The sequence below is a fragment of the Heloderma suspectum genome, chromosome 6 (genome assembly GCF_057233095.1).
Source record: "Heloderma suspectum isolate Gila_16-S chromosome 6, 16-S_ref, whole genome shotgun sequence".
NCBI lineage: Eukaryota > Metazoa > Chordata > Lepidosauria > Squamata > Helodermatidae > Heloderma > Heloderma suspectum.
Window position 1 is genome coordinate 23,608,469 of NC_139463.1, and position 16,448 is coordinate 23,624,916.

General features: G+C 47.2%; 1 protein-coding gene across 3 annotated transcripts in view; it reads right to left on the reverse strand.

The window, feature by feature from the left end:
- ESAM (endothelial cell adhesion molecule) overlaps positions 1–16,448 on the reverse strand; it is a 119,985-nt gene that overhangs the window by 25,617 nt on the left and 77,920 nt on the right. For 2 of the 3 annotated variants that reach the window (XM_084803800.1, XM_084803802.1), the window contains one exon: positions 7,777–7,937. In XM_084803800.1, the coding sequence (XP_084659926.1) occupies positions 7,777–7,937 (161 nt within the window). Of the gene's footprint in view, positions 1–7,776; positions 7,938–9,714; positions 10,117–16,448 lie in introns of those variants that run through there. The other variant, XM_084803801.1, reaches the window with a different exon arrangement.

Below are 16,448 nucleotides of genomic sequence, written 5' to 3' on the forward strand. Positions count from 1 at the left end.
CTGGAAGCTGCTGGATACTTGACTGACCCTTGGTACTAGCTGGGATATTAAATTCCTCCAGTAAAGTCTGGGAGGGATGTATGGATTTTGTAAAACCCAGTCCATCTGTGTTCTGCAGATTGGCAGGCGCCTTCTGTTTTTTCATCTGCTCACTGGCAGAATCGGATTTTTCCAATGTCCTGAATTTGTGCAAATTCACACTTGTGAAAATGCACAAACCCTGCCCAAACTATGCAGCCCCCCCATGTACATTTTCATGCTTTAGCTTATGGGGGAAATGCACATTTTTGGCCGGTGGGTTTTTTTAAAAGCATATTTTTCTATGACTAAATTTATGTAAAATTCTGGAAAGTAAACAAAACAAAACCAAACCAGTCTGCACATCATCAGAATCCATGTGACTTAGGAAAAGCTGGTCTGCTACGGAATCTGTAGGTCGGATTCACAGAAAACTGAACTCGTTTGATTCCATTGTGGATTTCTCCTAGTAATACACCCACTGGTGGTAAATCTTACTGCTGCACAGTAGTAAGCTGTATACATTCTCCAGAGGAAGAAAGCTGCCGTCTTACTTGACCAGTGAAGACAAAAACAGCAACATTGGCACAGTTCCCTTCCCCAAAGAGCTAGTTGGTTGTGTCTTTGTGGTCAAAGACAAGGCAGAGCCCTGATCAACATATGAGGTCATAGAATGGACAGAAGCACTTCAGATTGCAGATGAGGAATGCCATGTATGAATGCTCCTCTACATAATGAATACCTCGCAAGTAGAAAACTAACATGACAGGGAATGGGCTGGTATAGTACTTCTCTCCCTGAAGTGCTAGGTTTTTAATTCTTTTCCTTGCAGTGTGGTTTTAACATGGGAGATCATTAATAAAATGATATCCCCTCCCCCGCACCACACATCTGTAGCCTGAAGTTGCAAAGTTCACCTATGACTTTCTCCCACTGACTACAGTGGAAAGCCAAGGAACCTCTAGATCAGGATGGAGAACGAATGGCCCTTGAGATGTTGATGGACTGGAACTCCCAGCAACCCTTAGCATTGGGTATGCCACCTAGGGCTGATGATGGGGCCAGAAAGATGCTGCAGGCACAGACCTAGTTCCCTTGGCTTGGATCCTTTCTTTTCCATCTCCTTTTCTTTTTTTGAGGAGACACGAAAGAGTTGGTGCCGCTGTCAGCAGTTTCAACCTTCTACAGCCCATTTCCCCACACGATGCAGTGACAAGTCTAGCACATCATCATACGGATGATGCTCGGTTGCCACAGCAACGGCAACAAACGTTCCAGGATCTTCACAGGTGGGGAGGCGGTGGGCAAACTCATTTGGAGGCAAAAATTGAAACAAAATGAAAAGGTGTGCCTTGAGAAAGCAGGAGCAGCTGTCAGCTAAAGTCACCTGTGAATCCCATGGAAAAATGGGACTTCTCGGAGGTTGTGGCAATGAGCCAGTTGGCATTTTGCCTCTACTGCAAGGAGTGGGGGCTAGGGACGGGGGAGACATTGGTTTCAGTTCATTTTGACCAGAATTTTCGAAAATGCATACATTTCTTCGTATTTAGGATGGAAAGAACTTGAGGTTTAATGAAAACAACAACAACCCTGAATGTGGGAGAAACCGAAACTGACAGATTTGGCCATCCAGGCTCAGGACTTTGAGTGCATAGCTCGTAAAAGTCTAGGTTGGAATCCCTGGGTATTCAACCAAGCTTGTGGGGCTGAATTAGGGTTGCCACCTCTTTTTTCTGATAGGGTCATAGAATCATAGGGCTGGAAGGGGCCAAAAGACCATCGAGTCCAACCCCCTGCTCAGTGCAGGAAGCCTGATTCCCAGGAGGTCTCCCATCCAAGGACTAACCAGGGCTGACCCTGCTTAGCTTCCGAGATCAAGCACATCAAGGCTTGCACCTTTAACAGCTGCATGGCAGGCAGATATAGGGATGGGCGGATTCTCTACCGGCTGGTCCAAGTGGGAATCTGCCCACGGGGGGAGGCGATCCATCCCACCCCCCAGAATCCTCAGGAGCCAGCTCTGCTCCATGACGATCCTGCAGAGCCAGCCGCCGCGTACTGGACACCATTTGCATCCGGAGTTAGCCCTCAGTCAGCCAGTGATACAGCATGGCAATGGTGGCCGGCTGTATCACCAACGATGCCGAGCCAGCGGCCAGCTCCGTGGGATGGCCGCACAGAGGAGCCGGCTCCTGAGGATTCCGGAGGGAGGCGGAGGTAAGTGCTCCATTCCACCACGGACTCTGGAGGCTGGATTCTTTGGAATCCAGCCTCATTGGGGTCTGTGGCGGAATTCTCTGCCATCCCTAGGCAGGTACAACATGGTCCTTGTCATGCTGGGAGTAGTTCTACCGACTGAATTTGTGTCCTGTTCAGGTAGGTGACAATTTTGTTTCAATGCAGTTTTGATCAGAGTTTACCAACATTTGCAAATTTCTTCATATTTAGAATGGAAAGAACTTGAGATTAAAAAAAATTGCATGTAGAAGAAAGTGAAACTGATTTGTCCATCTCTAGGGGGTTGGGTAAAGTGGGATTAGGGATTGCTAACTTTTTTTTTTGGACCTTGTATCTTTTGTTTGTTTGTTTAAATTTTATTTGCAATTACAACAAAAGAAAACTGAAAAGGGGGGGGGGACTACAAACACCACCACCAAAGAATGTAGCAACAACATTAATGACGACAACCATATCCATTCACAATAACTATTCACAAAACCACTGGATTAAAAAAAAAATGAGAGGAAAACATGGGGTTTGTCACTTCTGTTTCAAATATATATGTAACTATAAGCAGGCCATATATCTAAATAAGCATCCTGACAAAACTGAAGACTGTAAGATACATGTTCAAATGCAGCAGGAGCAGTAAGTTCTTCAGACCATTGAATAATAGATGGTGGGTGATTATCCTGCTGGGTGTTTATCCTATTGAGAGAGTCAGTAGCCTCCAAAATCAGAGGCTGCAGGATGCCATGAGCTTGCCCGATTCGGCACCTGCCGAGTCAGGCAAGCTTGAGTGTCCATGGACTGGCATCCAGGGGGCTTAGTGGGTGGATGTCTGCCAGATTCCCCCCCCCCAGGTTTTCTGTGACATCCCTAAGTGTGAAGGGATACAACCAAGGCACAGGCTGGCGGCCTCACGGTGAGAATGAGGCCGTGAATTGCAGGTGCGACAGATGCTCGCGCACAGCTGCCTCCTTCAGGCTGCAGCTCAGAAGTCCTGTTTCTCCATCTCGAGGACTCAGTCTTGGCTTCCACCCTGGCCCCTTCTGGTAATGGGAGAAGCTATTGTCCGCTTCTAGGCTCACTTTACATGCCTCGTCGCTGACTTGCACTCCTCACAGAAGCGCCCTTTGTATGTGTGGGAGAAATTTCCATATGGAGTCAAAAGAAGCAGATGGCAAAGACAAGCAAAGACAAGCAGATTGGGTGGCAAAGAACTTCCATCTTTGCACTGTCACGACTGAAGTTCATAGTACCCCAAAATGGTTTCTCCCTATTTTTCTTACAAAAACCGTTTGTGGGAAGGTTTTCAAAAAAGCCAGGGATAGATGTATAAAAGTCAGTAAATACTTCGCAGCCATATGTCCAAATCCACACTTGGGTTAGACCCTGGGGACTGGGACTTAGGGTGGTCACGTGTACCACTTTAAAGATGACGGACCTTTGTTTGAAGGGCTGTCAGAGGACTTGAAGGTGTCCTCTATTCGAAGAGCTGTCCAGGCAGAGACAGGTTAAAATATAGAGGACCATGGAAGGGAAAGCAGGGGCCCTGAAGTGGCCCACCAACAGTGAGCATCTGGACAGTAGACTGAGCAGGCACTAGGGATTTATGAGAATTTTGTTTCTACTCTCAAAACATGAGCGCATGCCCGTTCGAGGCTCCGAACGTGAGCCTGAGCACATGTCCGCCGAAAATATTCACAAATTGTCAAACGCATGCTTGCGTTCGTCTCGTTCCAGATTCCCAGTTCAATTTGCACAAATTTCACAATTCTAGTTCAATTTGCACAAATTTCACAATTTGTGAGAATTTCCTCCATGGACTGAATCAGCCACGCTTTAGTCTATGGAGGAATGGTGCACAACTTAGGAAAACTGTGCAAATTTGGGGGAAATTGAGCAACTCTCCCGGTCAACTGCTGCTCAGTTTGCTCAAGTTTCCCGTTCATCCAAAGCAAGTATTGATCGTGAACGTGGACAGGAATCGGGTATGAGACGAGCGATGAGAGGATGTTCGGTGAATCCTGGCAATCTCAAACCTCACGTGTTCGCCTGTCCCTAGCAGGCACATGTGTCATCTGGTCAGTTTTCCTCACAATGGTGAGATTTCTTGTGTTTCTATTTAAAAGAGAGTCGTTATTTCAAATGTTGCATCTATGCATAAAATTAGCATATGCCAGTTTTATGCAAACCTATCCCGTCTTTTATCCTCCTTTTTGGTGATGAGTAAGAGACCAACTTAGGTGGGTGGATTCAGATGACCCCCCCCTCACATCTTTAAAAGCATGTATGAGGGCACAGCGCAGGGCCGGCCCTACCATTAGGCAGGGTGAGGCAGTCCCCTTAGGTGGCAGATGCTGGGAGGCAGCAGCAAGGTGTTCAAGGAGAGAGTTTTGTGCCTTGTAGCCTACTCTGCGCCCCCTAAGTTAGCCTGCTGCCTTCAAGTTCAGTGGAGAACGTTGTCCCATCATTAGTGTGGAAGACAGACTCATCTGCTTGTCCAGACAGCTTGTGTACATGGAATGGGAAGGAGCACCATCTTGTCCTTCACCTCAGGCAGCCAAATGTCTTGGGCCGGCCCTGGCACAGCAGGGCCATGCGGGCTGGCCACTAATTCGGCAAGTGCGAGAAGGGGTCCTGTGTATATACTGACACATGCATGTAGCATAGAGCTTCCCCCCATGCTCAGGTATGGTGGTGGATGCTATCGCATCGCCGGTGCACAATTCTGCCAATCCAGTCAGCTTCTGTATGTGGACCAGGCAGGGGCAACATCTTGAAATTCACCTCAGGCAACAACCTCTGTTCTTGGCCTGGCCTTGGTTGTATGAATTTTGTATTTAACTGCCTGATTAACTGGCACCTTTTTAAGTCATTAAGGGAGTAATCCTATGCCTATTTAGATGGGGGGAAGCCCTACCAGGGCTGGCTGGGGAATGGGGGAGTGGTGGGACTTTTTTCCTGTCTAAACATGCATAGGATTGCACTCTAAGTGACACAGATACAGTATGATAAATTACCACTTGCAGACAGTGCTTGAGTTTGCAAATTATGGTATAATTACAGAGCTATTCTAGGCCTAACTCTTAGCTGCAGTATTGAAAGATACAGAAAAAGGCTGTTGCCGGCTGGCTGGGGAATGCTGGATTGTGCCGTTAGAAGTGTTTTAAGTCTTCTTAGCTGCACTCTCCTCTGCTGTGCAATGAGGTACAATCGCTCATCCAGTAGTTCCTTTTGTAAAAGTAGCTAAAAGCAACAAGGTTACAATCTGGCTGCCCTTTACTAAACATTTTATTTCAATTGGGTTTAAGCTTAGGAGAGGCTCAGTCCGTCCCCCCCACCATGCACTGAAAGAATGTGTGTGTGTGTGTGTGTGTGTGTGTGTTGGGGGGGATTGCAGAGCTCACACCTACAGCCAAATGTATGGATGGTGGGGGCATGGCATCAGCAGTGGAGGTGAGCATATAGCCCTGTGGACCCCCCCCCCAATACTTTCTTTCAATGCGTGTGAGGGTGTGTGCATCTGAACAGCAGTTCTTAGGAGGCTGCAAAGTTCTTTGGATGCTCTGAAGTGTTGTATAAATGCTCGGCATTTGATGTGATGTGGAAACCCTTTTCCTTCTGCAGTTTAGTTTTGGAAAATATATGAATGCTTCTTTTGTAAGACTGATCTTTCAAACCATTGGAATTATCTTTGCATGGAGTGGTTTGGCATTGACCAGCTGACAGGCAGCTAAGATCCACTCAGCATCTGAACAATTTTTCAGAGCCTGTCAGCTAAAAATTCTCTAAATATGAGTCGATTTTACACCATTTTTAGCAGCCCGTCAGCTGGTCAATGAATTAAGTAAAGATGGAGAGGCAGGAAACTAATACTGCAATACTACACATGTCTACTCAGAAGTAAGTCCCACTGAATTCAATGGGGCTTGCTCCTAGGAAAGTGGGTGTAGGATTGCAGCCTAACTACTCCTTCAACTTAGAGATGGGTGAACCCACCCCTGTCTGGGTTCTCCACCCAGCTCCTCCCCTGCTTGCTGGTCCCTGGACCGTGCTTGAGCCCCTCCCGAGCTTAGCAAGCAGCCTGCACTCACCCCGGCGGCCTTGTCAATCTCCATGGTTGCCATTTTTTGAAAAATAAACTGGTGGTCACAAAATGCACATATTTGCACATGCGTGAAAATGCGCGTTTTGCGAATGCGCATGCCTGTGTATGTGCGAAAATATGCACATGTGCAAAATGCGCATTTTTGCACACGTGAATATGCACGTTCACAAAAATGTGCATTTTCGTGCATATGCACATATGTGCATTCTTGTGATCGCCATTCTATTTCTCAAAAATGGCGACCACACAGCTTGCCAAGGCTGCTGGGGTGAGTGCAGGCCGTTCGCCAAGTGCAGGCAGGGGGCGAGCACGGGCATGGGCTTGGTGAGCGGGGCTTGGGGGGTGCAGACAGGGGTGGTTCTGCCAGATTCCCGGACGGAATCATGAACCCATGCCATCCCTACTTTGACTCAAAGAGGTTTAGAATCACACGCACAAACCATTTTTTAAAAGTAAAAAATATCCTCACAATGAAATGTTTATCAATATTTATCAAGCGTCCATGAAACATTTATTCTGAACTACTAAAACTCTACTATCCCAGAAAGAAGTTGTAGTCTGGAACATCTGGGGGACACAGGTTGGGTGAGACTGCTGTAGAGGATACTGAACTAGATTAGGGACAGGTGAGAATTCAATTTCTGTTCAGTTTTGATAAGAATATACCAAAATTTGCCAGGTTCTCCATATTCAGGACAAAAAGAACTTGAGATTTTTTTAAAAAATGACTGAATGTGGGAGAAAATGAAAATGACAAATTTGTCCATCCAGGCCCAGGGCTTTGAATGCTTTGCTCTTGAAAGTCTAATTTCGAATCCCTGTGTATTCAACCATGTTAGTACATAATTAAGGTTTCCACATCTTTTTCTTTCTGGGTCCAGTCTGCAGCACTTCCCAGAAGGAGAGGGCAAGTGCAGGCTGCTGATCCTTCTCCTTGTTTTTGTCACTGCTTGTAGGCTTGGAGAGGGCAGGTGAACAGGCAGCAACAGCAAGGAGGAAAAGGAGGAGGAGGGCTAAGAAGGCTGTGGGGATCAGCAGTGGGCCCTTTGATGGAGTATGGATTAGTGGAGGCTGGTGGGGATGGGGTTCAGAGCCTTGGATAGCTCCTTTGGAGTTCTGGCTGGTTCTGACCATGACCCAGAATGGAATCACAGCTCCACTAAAATTGGAGCCACCAGCCTCCACTAGTATAGACCACAGTCACTGCCCAAAGTTGACAACCCCTGGCGCCAGCCCTGGAGGTCGGTTAAGTTGAAAGTGACTGGCCTAAGCTCATCCAGTGAGCTCTGTGGCTGAATTTGAACGTGGGTCGCTGGAGTCCTACTCTCATGTTCTAACCAGCACACCCTGCTGGGGTGGCTATTCAGAGTGCATTGGGGGATGGGGTTACAGGTCTTATTGCAAAACTCTGGCTGTGACTTTACCTGAACATGATGACTAGTTCCCAGTCTTGCAAAGTGCCACGTGACATAGGGCCCGCTGGTGCTGAGGGTGGTGTACCAGACAGGCAGTATGGCCTGCTGCCCTTGGATCACCACCACGGAGGTACGCGCAACCTCAACTTCCAACACAGCAGAAGAAAGACCTGAAGAAAGAAACAGAGAAAAGAAGAGAAGGGTCAACTTTGTCATCACCAGGAACAGGGCTGGATTAGGCATCCAGTTCAGTACGCTACAGAACGTCCTCAGACAAAACTGTTCGGGTAACACAGGCAGAAGTGTTGCTCATTTACTTCAGGAGAGCCAGATGCCTTTCACTCAAGTAAATTCTTCTCTTTCGGGTCTCTCTCAAGACACAAGAAGAATATATCGCTACAGGGAAAATGCATTGCTTTCCTCATCCTAAGCTTGGCATTGCAACTTCCCATTGCTTCCTATTGCCAGAGCATTCTACTGCACTTTGGAATGTGGTTGCAAAATTTTTACGGGTACCTACTGGCGAGAATCCATGCCATCATGGATGCAGAGCAGAATTCGCCAGGCACCACCCCCAATTCCCCAACCTGTGTCATTTTGTAGATGATTGAGAAGTTGTACTTGCTGATTTGAATAGCGTGCAAGAAACAAAATGGTTTCGTTACTCCATTTGTTTTCATGATTAAAAAGCTTATTCATTTCAATTTATAGTCGGTTCCTTACTCATCCACTAGTATTTCATGAGTTTGTGTTACTTTCAATAGGAGGCTGGGCTGGCAAGGCAAAAGGGGCGTCTGCAGGATGGGTGGGCCAGTGGGCTTTTGCCCCCTCCCAACAGCTGCTTCCTGGCCTGCATAGACTGTAATGGAATGTAGGGTGGCCACTTATGAATTGTCGAAAAAGAGGAAGCGGCCATGTGTTCTACTTTATAGAGGACAGCCCTTTATTTGGGGGGCTGTCTGAGGACAGTTCTCTATTTGAAGGTGGTGTCCAGTCCATGGGCAGTTTAAAGATGACCATAAGAAGAAGAGCAACACGATGGGCCTTGAAGTTGTCCATCAGCAGTTAGCACCTGGACAGCAGACTGAGCAGGCACAGAGCTCACCTAGTCACAGCCTTCCCTACTGTGGTGAGATGTATTGTATTTCTATTTAAATTATAGTAGTTATTTCTAACTTGGCATCTGTATATGTACTTTAGCATATGCAAATGTTATGGAAATTATTGTACTTTTTTTTGGCAATGCATAAGTGGCCACTTAAGTTGCACTAGGGTGTTTTTCTTTTCATTCTTGTGTTTTTGTTTTTGTTTTTCCATGGGGGGAGCATTCAAGAATTGCATCCCCAACCTTCAGCCTGAAGTGGTACACCCCACTCTAACATCCCCCAGATCCTAGCAGCTAATTTGGTGGCATAGGTAAACTTCAAGAACTTGGGGGTCACGCAAGCTTGTTCACATCATGGGGAATCATGATTTCCTGTTAAGTTGGCATCAGGGCTAAAGGTAAAGGGGTCTGTAGAGGGGAGATGGACGAATGTAAAGATCCTTACTCAGGGTGCTTAATGATCCAAAGCATCGTTCCCCAACCTAGTGTCCTCATGATGTGTTGGACTACTACTCCCATAATAATTATGGGAGTTGTAGTTCAATGCATCTAAAGGCCATCAGGTTGGGGAATGACACTTTGGACCATTAACGATCCGTCTGCCACAAGAAACACACATTGAGGGCACGTTTCATCTAATCATCTTGTTGCTATGGGTTCCAATGCCAGCTCTTATCTTTTTTTCTCCATTTCAGTGGACCTTTTAACTTCATGCCAGATCTCCCATGCAACCCCCCCCTATAATCCAAACTACAGCAGTTCTTTTAAGATGAAAACACACATGCGTGCGCACGCACGCACACACGCACACACACAGACATTCTCCATTTCTGGAAGGTTACCAGCAAATTCTTTCCATGGAGTTTCTCCCATTTAGGGTGGAAATGCCATAGCTAGAACATTTTGCACGCTTCTGGATTGCTGTGCTGGTTTTGTGCATGCCAATCTGTGAAAATGACAGGTAGAGAGAATTCGATCCGTGCAATTAATTTGTGCACTGTTGTTGCCTTCAGTCACCCAGCATTGCGAGAGACTCACTTTCTAAAAAACCAACAAACTCAAGAAAGCCGCTACCCTCTCTCATTAGTATTTCTATTTTGGTACCGTGAAAGCTGATTAATTAAAAAACACATGCCAGAAGAGGGCAACTGTTCTTTGAACTCTGAACGTAGAACATTCTCGATGCCAAAGCATTTTACATCACCAATTCTGAAAGCAAAGATATCCAGCCCACTCAATGCCAGAAAACCACACAGAAAGAGAGAGAGAGAGAGAGAAAACATGAGGCTTGGGGACCAAGATACTGAACAGTGGTTCTGCTCACATGGCCACAAAATGCTCCATAAAGTGGCCCCACCCTTCCTTCATGTGTCCCAATTTACAGAGGACAGTCCTCTATTTGAAGGGCTGCCAGAGGACACTCTATTTCAAGGCATCTGTTCTAGAAATCTGTTCTAGATATGGGGTGGTATATAAATATTGTAAATAAATAAATGAGGCATCCTGTATTGCAGGGGTGGGTAAGCCTGCAGATGTGTTGGACTCAGTGCAGGCTGGTGGCTCCAATGTCAGCGGGGTGGTGAATCCAGTCCGGGTTTCAGTCAGAACCGGTTCTGGCTGGTTCTAACTGAAACCTGGAGCACATTCACCACCACACTGACATTGGAGCCATTTGCCTCCACTGGCTGGACTGCAACACCCATCAGCCCTAACCAGCATAGCCAATGGTGAGGCATAATGGGAGGGCCACATGTTCCCCATCCTTACTCCACTCGAAGGCCAATGCAGTCCAAGTCTGGTATAAAGATAAAGAACCATAAAAAGCCAGGAGAGCAGGGGCCCTGAAGTTGGCCAACAAGAGTTAGCAACTAAACAGCCGATTGAGCAGGAAAGGACACAGGTCACCAGGTCACACTCTTTCCCATGATGGTGAGATATGGTCACATGATCACTGCAGCTTGTTTAAGCCTCAGCGTATGGTGGCGCGTGCTGGGCGCTATTTGCCTAATTACCTGCCCGGATGTGGCTTGTCATGTCGTACAATCCAGGCAGCCTGGCTTGTTTGAGGGGGAAACAACCTTTAAATAACCCAGGGCCTGTTGTTGGGTTATTTGAGGATTGTTTCCCCCTCAAACAAGCCCTGCTGCCTGGGTTCGGACAACACAAGCCAGCTGGGGGATGCTGGGAATTGTAGTTCAACACATTTGGAGTGTGCCTGGCTAGGGAAAGCAGGCTTAGGAACAGTGATCACTGGGCAATGAATATGAAGGAGAGCTGAAAGTGTTCAAGACGTCCGTGCAGTTAGCATTACATTCTTGCCAGGTAGAATATGATCAAAGCTTCTCTTCTGGGGGGAGCTTTTAATGATTTAATTGCAGCATCCCCAACCCAGCTTTTCAGAGGGTAGCTGATGGCTCTTGAAAGTGATGGGCTCGATTCTGACTGTTTCATTCAGTACACAGAAGCTGCGGGGCAAAACATCAGCTGAAATTGGGTGCACTCTGCAAAAGCTTTGAATCTTCCTGACACTGCGATACCATGGAAGACGTCAACTAGAAGAGAGAATTGCCCATGAGGTTGGGAGAATTATCATACATCCTTCAGACTTTGCCCATTGCCTGCTCCTTGTCTAGGTCCCAGAACTAATACGACAGCAACGTTGGTTAGCATCAGCAATGCTAACCTTGTGTACAAGAGCTAGTGACCAGAAACCAGTTGTTTAATGAATTTTAATGCACCAGCAATCTTGGAATTCCTTTACAGAAGAACAGTCATTTGTGTTTTCTCTTTGCATCAGTGCTATTGAAGTAGGATAGGTGGGTTTTTGCAGATGTTAGGGAGGGGCTTTCCAATCTATCATGGTGGGGGTGGGAGGGAAGTGGCTTCAGCTACATTCCCACAATATATTAGATTTGCCGGCTGGATGTGGACACATTTGGTGTAGTGGTGTACTTCTGGAATCTAGGCTTGCAGGGCCGAAGCCCCAAGGCTTTTTGATTAGCAGGAATGATGACATCATCTGCCACCTCTCCCAGGCTTTCCTGTTCCTAGGGCTGTCGAAGGAACCCATCCGGGGGTAAAGTTTGCTGAGATTTTAGAAGCTCAGCAACCTGGACTTTGACTCGTTTACCCGCGAACTGTCCTGACTTGGTGCCGATTGAGTCAGGCCAGCCCGCAGATTTTCAAGTTGTTTTTTTTTTCTCTTTAAGCAACATCTACACAAATTGCAGTTGCAACATGGTTTAATTTGCACACATTGCACTCACAATTTTGCCCAAATTGTGGGTGCATTTTGCACAAATTAGCACATTACAGCCACGGTTTGCGCAAATTATGGCTGAAATGTGTGAACGTTATGCAAACTGTGACTGCAATTTGCATAAATGTCTCTTTAAGGAGAAAAACATCTGAGAAAAGTTCCCAGATTCTGGGAAAAAGCCCGTGGCTTGGCTCAGAAATGCAAGCCAAGTCAGGGCTCCAGGGAAATCCAGCAAGCTTAAAAAGGGTCAGATTTCCCTGTGACAGCCATTCCTACCTGTTCCCTTGGAGGTTAACTGCAATCCTCACAGGACTGGTGTGGGTTGGGAGTAGGGATGGACGAAAGTCCCTTACCTGGTCCCGCAGCTTTTTTTCGGGGGGGGGAGGCGCTCCGGTTCTCCCCCCGAAATTCTTGGCAGGTGGGGAGGCGCCCCGCCCCACCCGGCCGAAATTCTGGTCGGGGGGGAGGCACCCTATCCCTCCCCACCGAAATTCTGGCCGGGGGGGGAGCGCCCCATCTCCCTGGCCGCGAAAGAAAAAAGTGTAAAAAAACCCCCAAATGCTATTTGCGTTGCCCTTATCTTCGCCGTAGTCTACGTAAATCTTTACGTAGACTACCTGTGCCCAAATAAGGAACGCAAATGGCGGCGCCCATGGGTGCCGCCATTTCTGTACGCACTTTTTTTTTTTCAAAGTCAGCCATGATAGGCTACGTAAAGATTTACGTAGCCTATCACGGCTGACTTTGAAAATCTAGCCGTGATAGGCTACGTAAATCTTTACATAGCCTATCACTTTTTTTTTTACACTTTACTTGGAAATGGTGGTGGCGGCAGCCGGTTGGAAGACTGGCCGCTGCCACCGCCACTGCCATGCCGCCGAACTGCTGCTGGGACCCGCCGCCGTGAGGGACATTCGCGCGAGGTAAGTCCCATCCCGGGGGGCGGGGGGGCGGAGAATTTCCCCACCAATTTCGGGGGCCGAATGCGTTGGCGTTCGGCCTCCTGGAGATTCGTGGAGAAATTCTCCAACATCACTAGTTGGGAGTGGATTTCCCCAGCAACCATATATTGTTGTAAACTATCCCTGTTGTTTACAACAATATATGGTTGCTGGGGAAATCCACTCCCAACTAGGGATGTTGGAGAATTTCTCCACGAATCTCCGGGAGGCCGAACACCAACGCATTTGGCCCCCTGAAATTGGTGGGGAAATTCTCCGACACCCCCCCCCCCCCGGGATGGGACTTGCCTATCCCTGTTGTGGGCCACGGTGGCTTAGTGGTTAAGATGCTGAACTGCAGACTGGAAGGTTGGCTCCCGTCTTCAGTCCCAGCTCCTGCCAACCTAGCAGTTCGAAAGCAAGAAATTGCAAGTAGATAAATAGGTACCGCTTTGGCGGGAAAGGTAACAGCGTTCCGTGCACCTCGGTGTTCAGTCATGCCGGCCACATGACCACGGAAGCGTCTTCGGACAGCGCTGGCTCTTTGGCTTAGAAACGGGGATGAGCACCGCACCCTAGAGTCGGACACGAGTGGTTGGGGACACATTTACCTTTTTATCCCTGTTGTAGTGCAAAGTATTTTGGAGTGGCCTTGTCTTGAATGGGGAATTAAGACGGATTAGCTTGACAGAAGACCTGCTCTTGATGGAGATGAAAACCAGTTCTAGCAATACTAGTTTGTTGACATAGATCAGAACAGCTGCCTACATTTTTAGACTCTTCTTGAGTGCGTGGGTATAGGAACTATCATGATGACCACCTGCACTTCAAAATTTACAAATACCAAGAGACCCACAGGTAGGCAGTTGGGGTTCAGAAGAAAGCCGACATGGCTTTTGCCAGCCAAAGAGCTGTGGGTTTAGTGTTTGCAAAGCTAAATCTCCCCCCTGCTCTCCAGCTTTTGCTGCAAGTGTTAGATGGGATGGTCTCCGGACCGGCAAACGAGATGTGCTAGCAGCAGCCCACCATCAAATTGCTGCATGCCATTGTGGTTGCAGCAGGCACCCAACCACATAAAGTGAGATTAGCATGAAATAGGCTGTCCCCATGGGACATTCTAAGCCATCTCCACAACCATGACTGCTGGGAAAATGGCGGCCAAGATCGTAGGTACGGCTTCTGGCTCCCTGCATGTCCAGCTCAGCTCACAGTACTGTTTACTAGGCCTGATCCATACTAAGTTATACTTAGAGTAGACCCATTGAAATTAATGGAATTTATGTTAATCATGACTAACTTCAATCGCATCATTGTCAATGAGTCTCCTCTAAGCTAGTCATGATTGATGTAGGTCCCATTCATTTCAGTGGTCTCCTGTTAGGTATACCTAAGTCTGGATCTAAGCCATTTGTCACATTTCAAGGAGCTCAGGGATTTATCCTCACAAGAACCCTGTGAGGTAGGTTAGAATGAGAGAGAGTGTGTGTGACTGTCTCAAGGTCACCCTGTGAACTTCATGACTGAGCGAGGATTTGAAAAGAAAAGAAGAAGCCTCTAGGTACTTCAAAATATTTTCTGAGCCCACCAAATTTCAAAACATAAATCAGGAACACACTAGGTGCCAAACTTCACATTGCCTTTGATATGTGAAGATCAGCCTCAGATGGCCTTCTCTCTGTCCTGTCAGCCAGGACAGCTAGGCTGGTGAGGACGAGAGAGAGGGCCTTCTCTGTGGTGGCCCCCACTCTGTGGAACTCCCTCCCTAGGGAACTCCACCATGCCCCCTCTTTAATGAGCTTCCACCATGCATTAAAAACATGGTTGTTCAGGCAGGCATTTGGGGTGGGCTAGGGTAATTTTAGAAATGTGATGTTTTTAATGTTGAATTTTATTGTATAAACTGTTTTTATTGTTGTACATCACCCAGAGTGGCTGGGTGACCAGCCAGATGGGCGATTAATAAATTTAATAAATAAATAAATATGTAACTTGCAGCTCTGTTGGTACCATTGTCTTACTCAAACGTTAAGTGCAAGGGACCAAAGCTGGATTGGGATCACAGAGGTAAAAGCCCCTCGAGACCCTGTGCTAGGGTCCCAATCCATCTTAAGTCCCCTGTGCTTACTTTTGAGTAAGAAAAAAAGCACCTAAAGGTAACGGGTAGTATCCAATATTAGCCCTACTTAGAGTAAACCCATTGAAATGAATGGGACTTAGGTTAGCCCCATGACTAATCTAAGCCCATTCATTTCAATGGGTGTACTCTAAGTAGGGCTGTAGTTTGGGTCTATGGCTCAACGAGGTTGAGTCTTTGGGCTCCAGCTCTGTTGCAACAGAGCATCTGAAGAAGGGTTCATAATCAAAACGCTGGGCCCAACCAACAGATTGCTACACACCTGGATGCTTCTTTTCTTCTTCTTTCCTGAGTGTGGTGCTTTATGGTGTTTCTTTTCCTGAGTGGAGATTTGAATGTGGGTCTCCCAAATCTTAATCAGACACTCTTCACAGTGGCTCTCAGATGGAACATGCATCTGGCCCAGCCAAAGTCTGTGACTAAGATGGCTCCTGAACATCCAGGAACAGCCAAGATGTATTTCTTTGGTCCCCTTGGACTCCTTCAAGGATGCACCATCTGCCTTCAGACTGAAGAGATTTCCTGCCTTGCAAGGTCAAGCGTTTAGAAGGAGGATGCAAGACAATGGCAATAAGATGGACCCCCTCCCGCCTCACAGGAACTGCACTCTGACGTCAGGCCCGGTCATTTCCACAGAACACTTTGGTGAAACAAAACCCTGGAAATGCCTGGGACAACAACAGGAAGCTGCGCTTAGCGTCTTGTTTGATAAGGCGTCTAGATTTATCTGCAATGTCTCGCTCCTTCCTATCAGCTCCTCACAGATTCAGAGGGTATCACAACTGCAGACATGCAGAGGGTATCACAACTTCCCAGTGTTAGCTCTTTCTCACCGTCCATCATGAGACCCCTGAGCCAAGAGCCCCGCAACCAGTGTGGGTAATGTCTGAGGGCCAATTTCCCCCCCACCTTTTGGAATCCACTGAGGGCCCCCACCACTGGTGAATTTGCTGCTGGCAGAAAAAAAAAGGTGATTTTTTTTCCTGGTTTTGCTGCCACGCCACCGAATATTGGCAGCAAACTGCAGCTTGTTTTCCTTTAACAAAATGGAAAATTAGCCTTTTGGAGCTGCTGAACTCCTGAATTTCTTGGCAAATATGATGGCAGTGGGAGGCTGCAAAAAGGCCGGGGGGGGGGGCACATGTTGCCTGCAGGCCATGTGTTGTCCACTCCTGCCCTAAACACACTAGTGTCAATGGTCCAAATAATGTCTTACGGTCAAGGTGTAAACAGACAACTGAT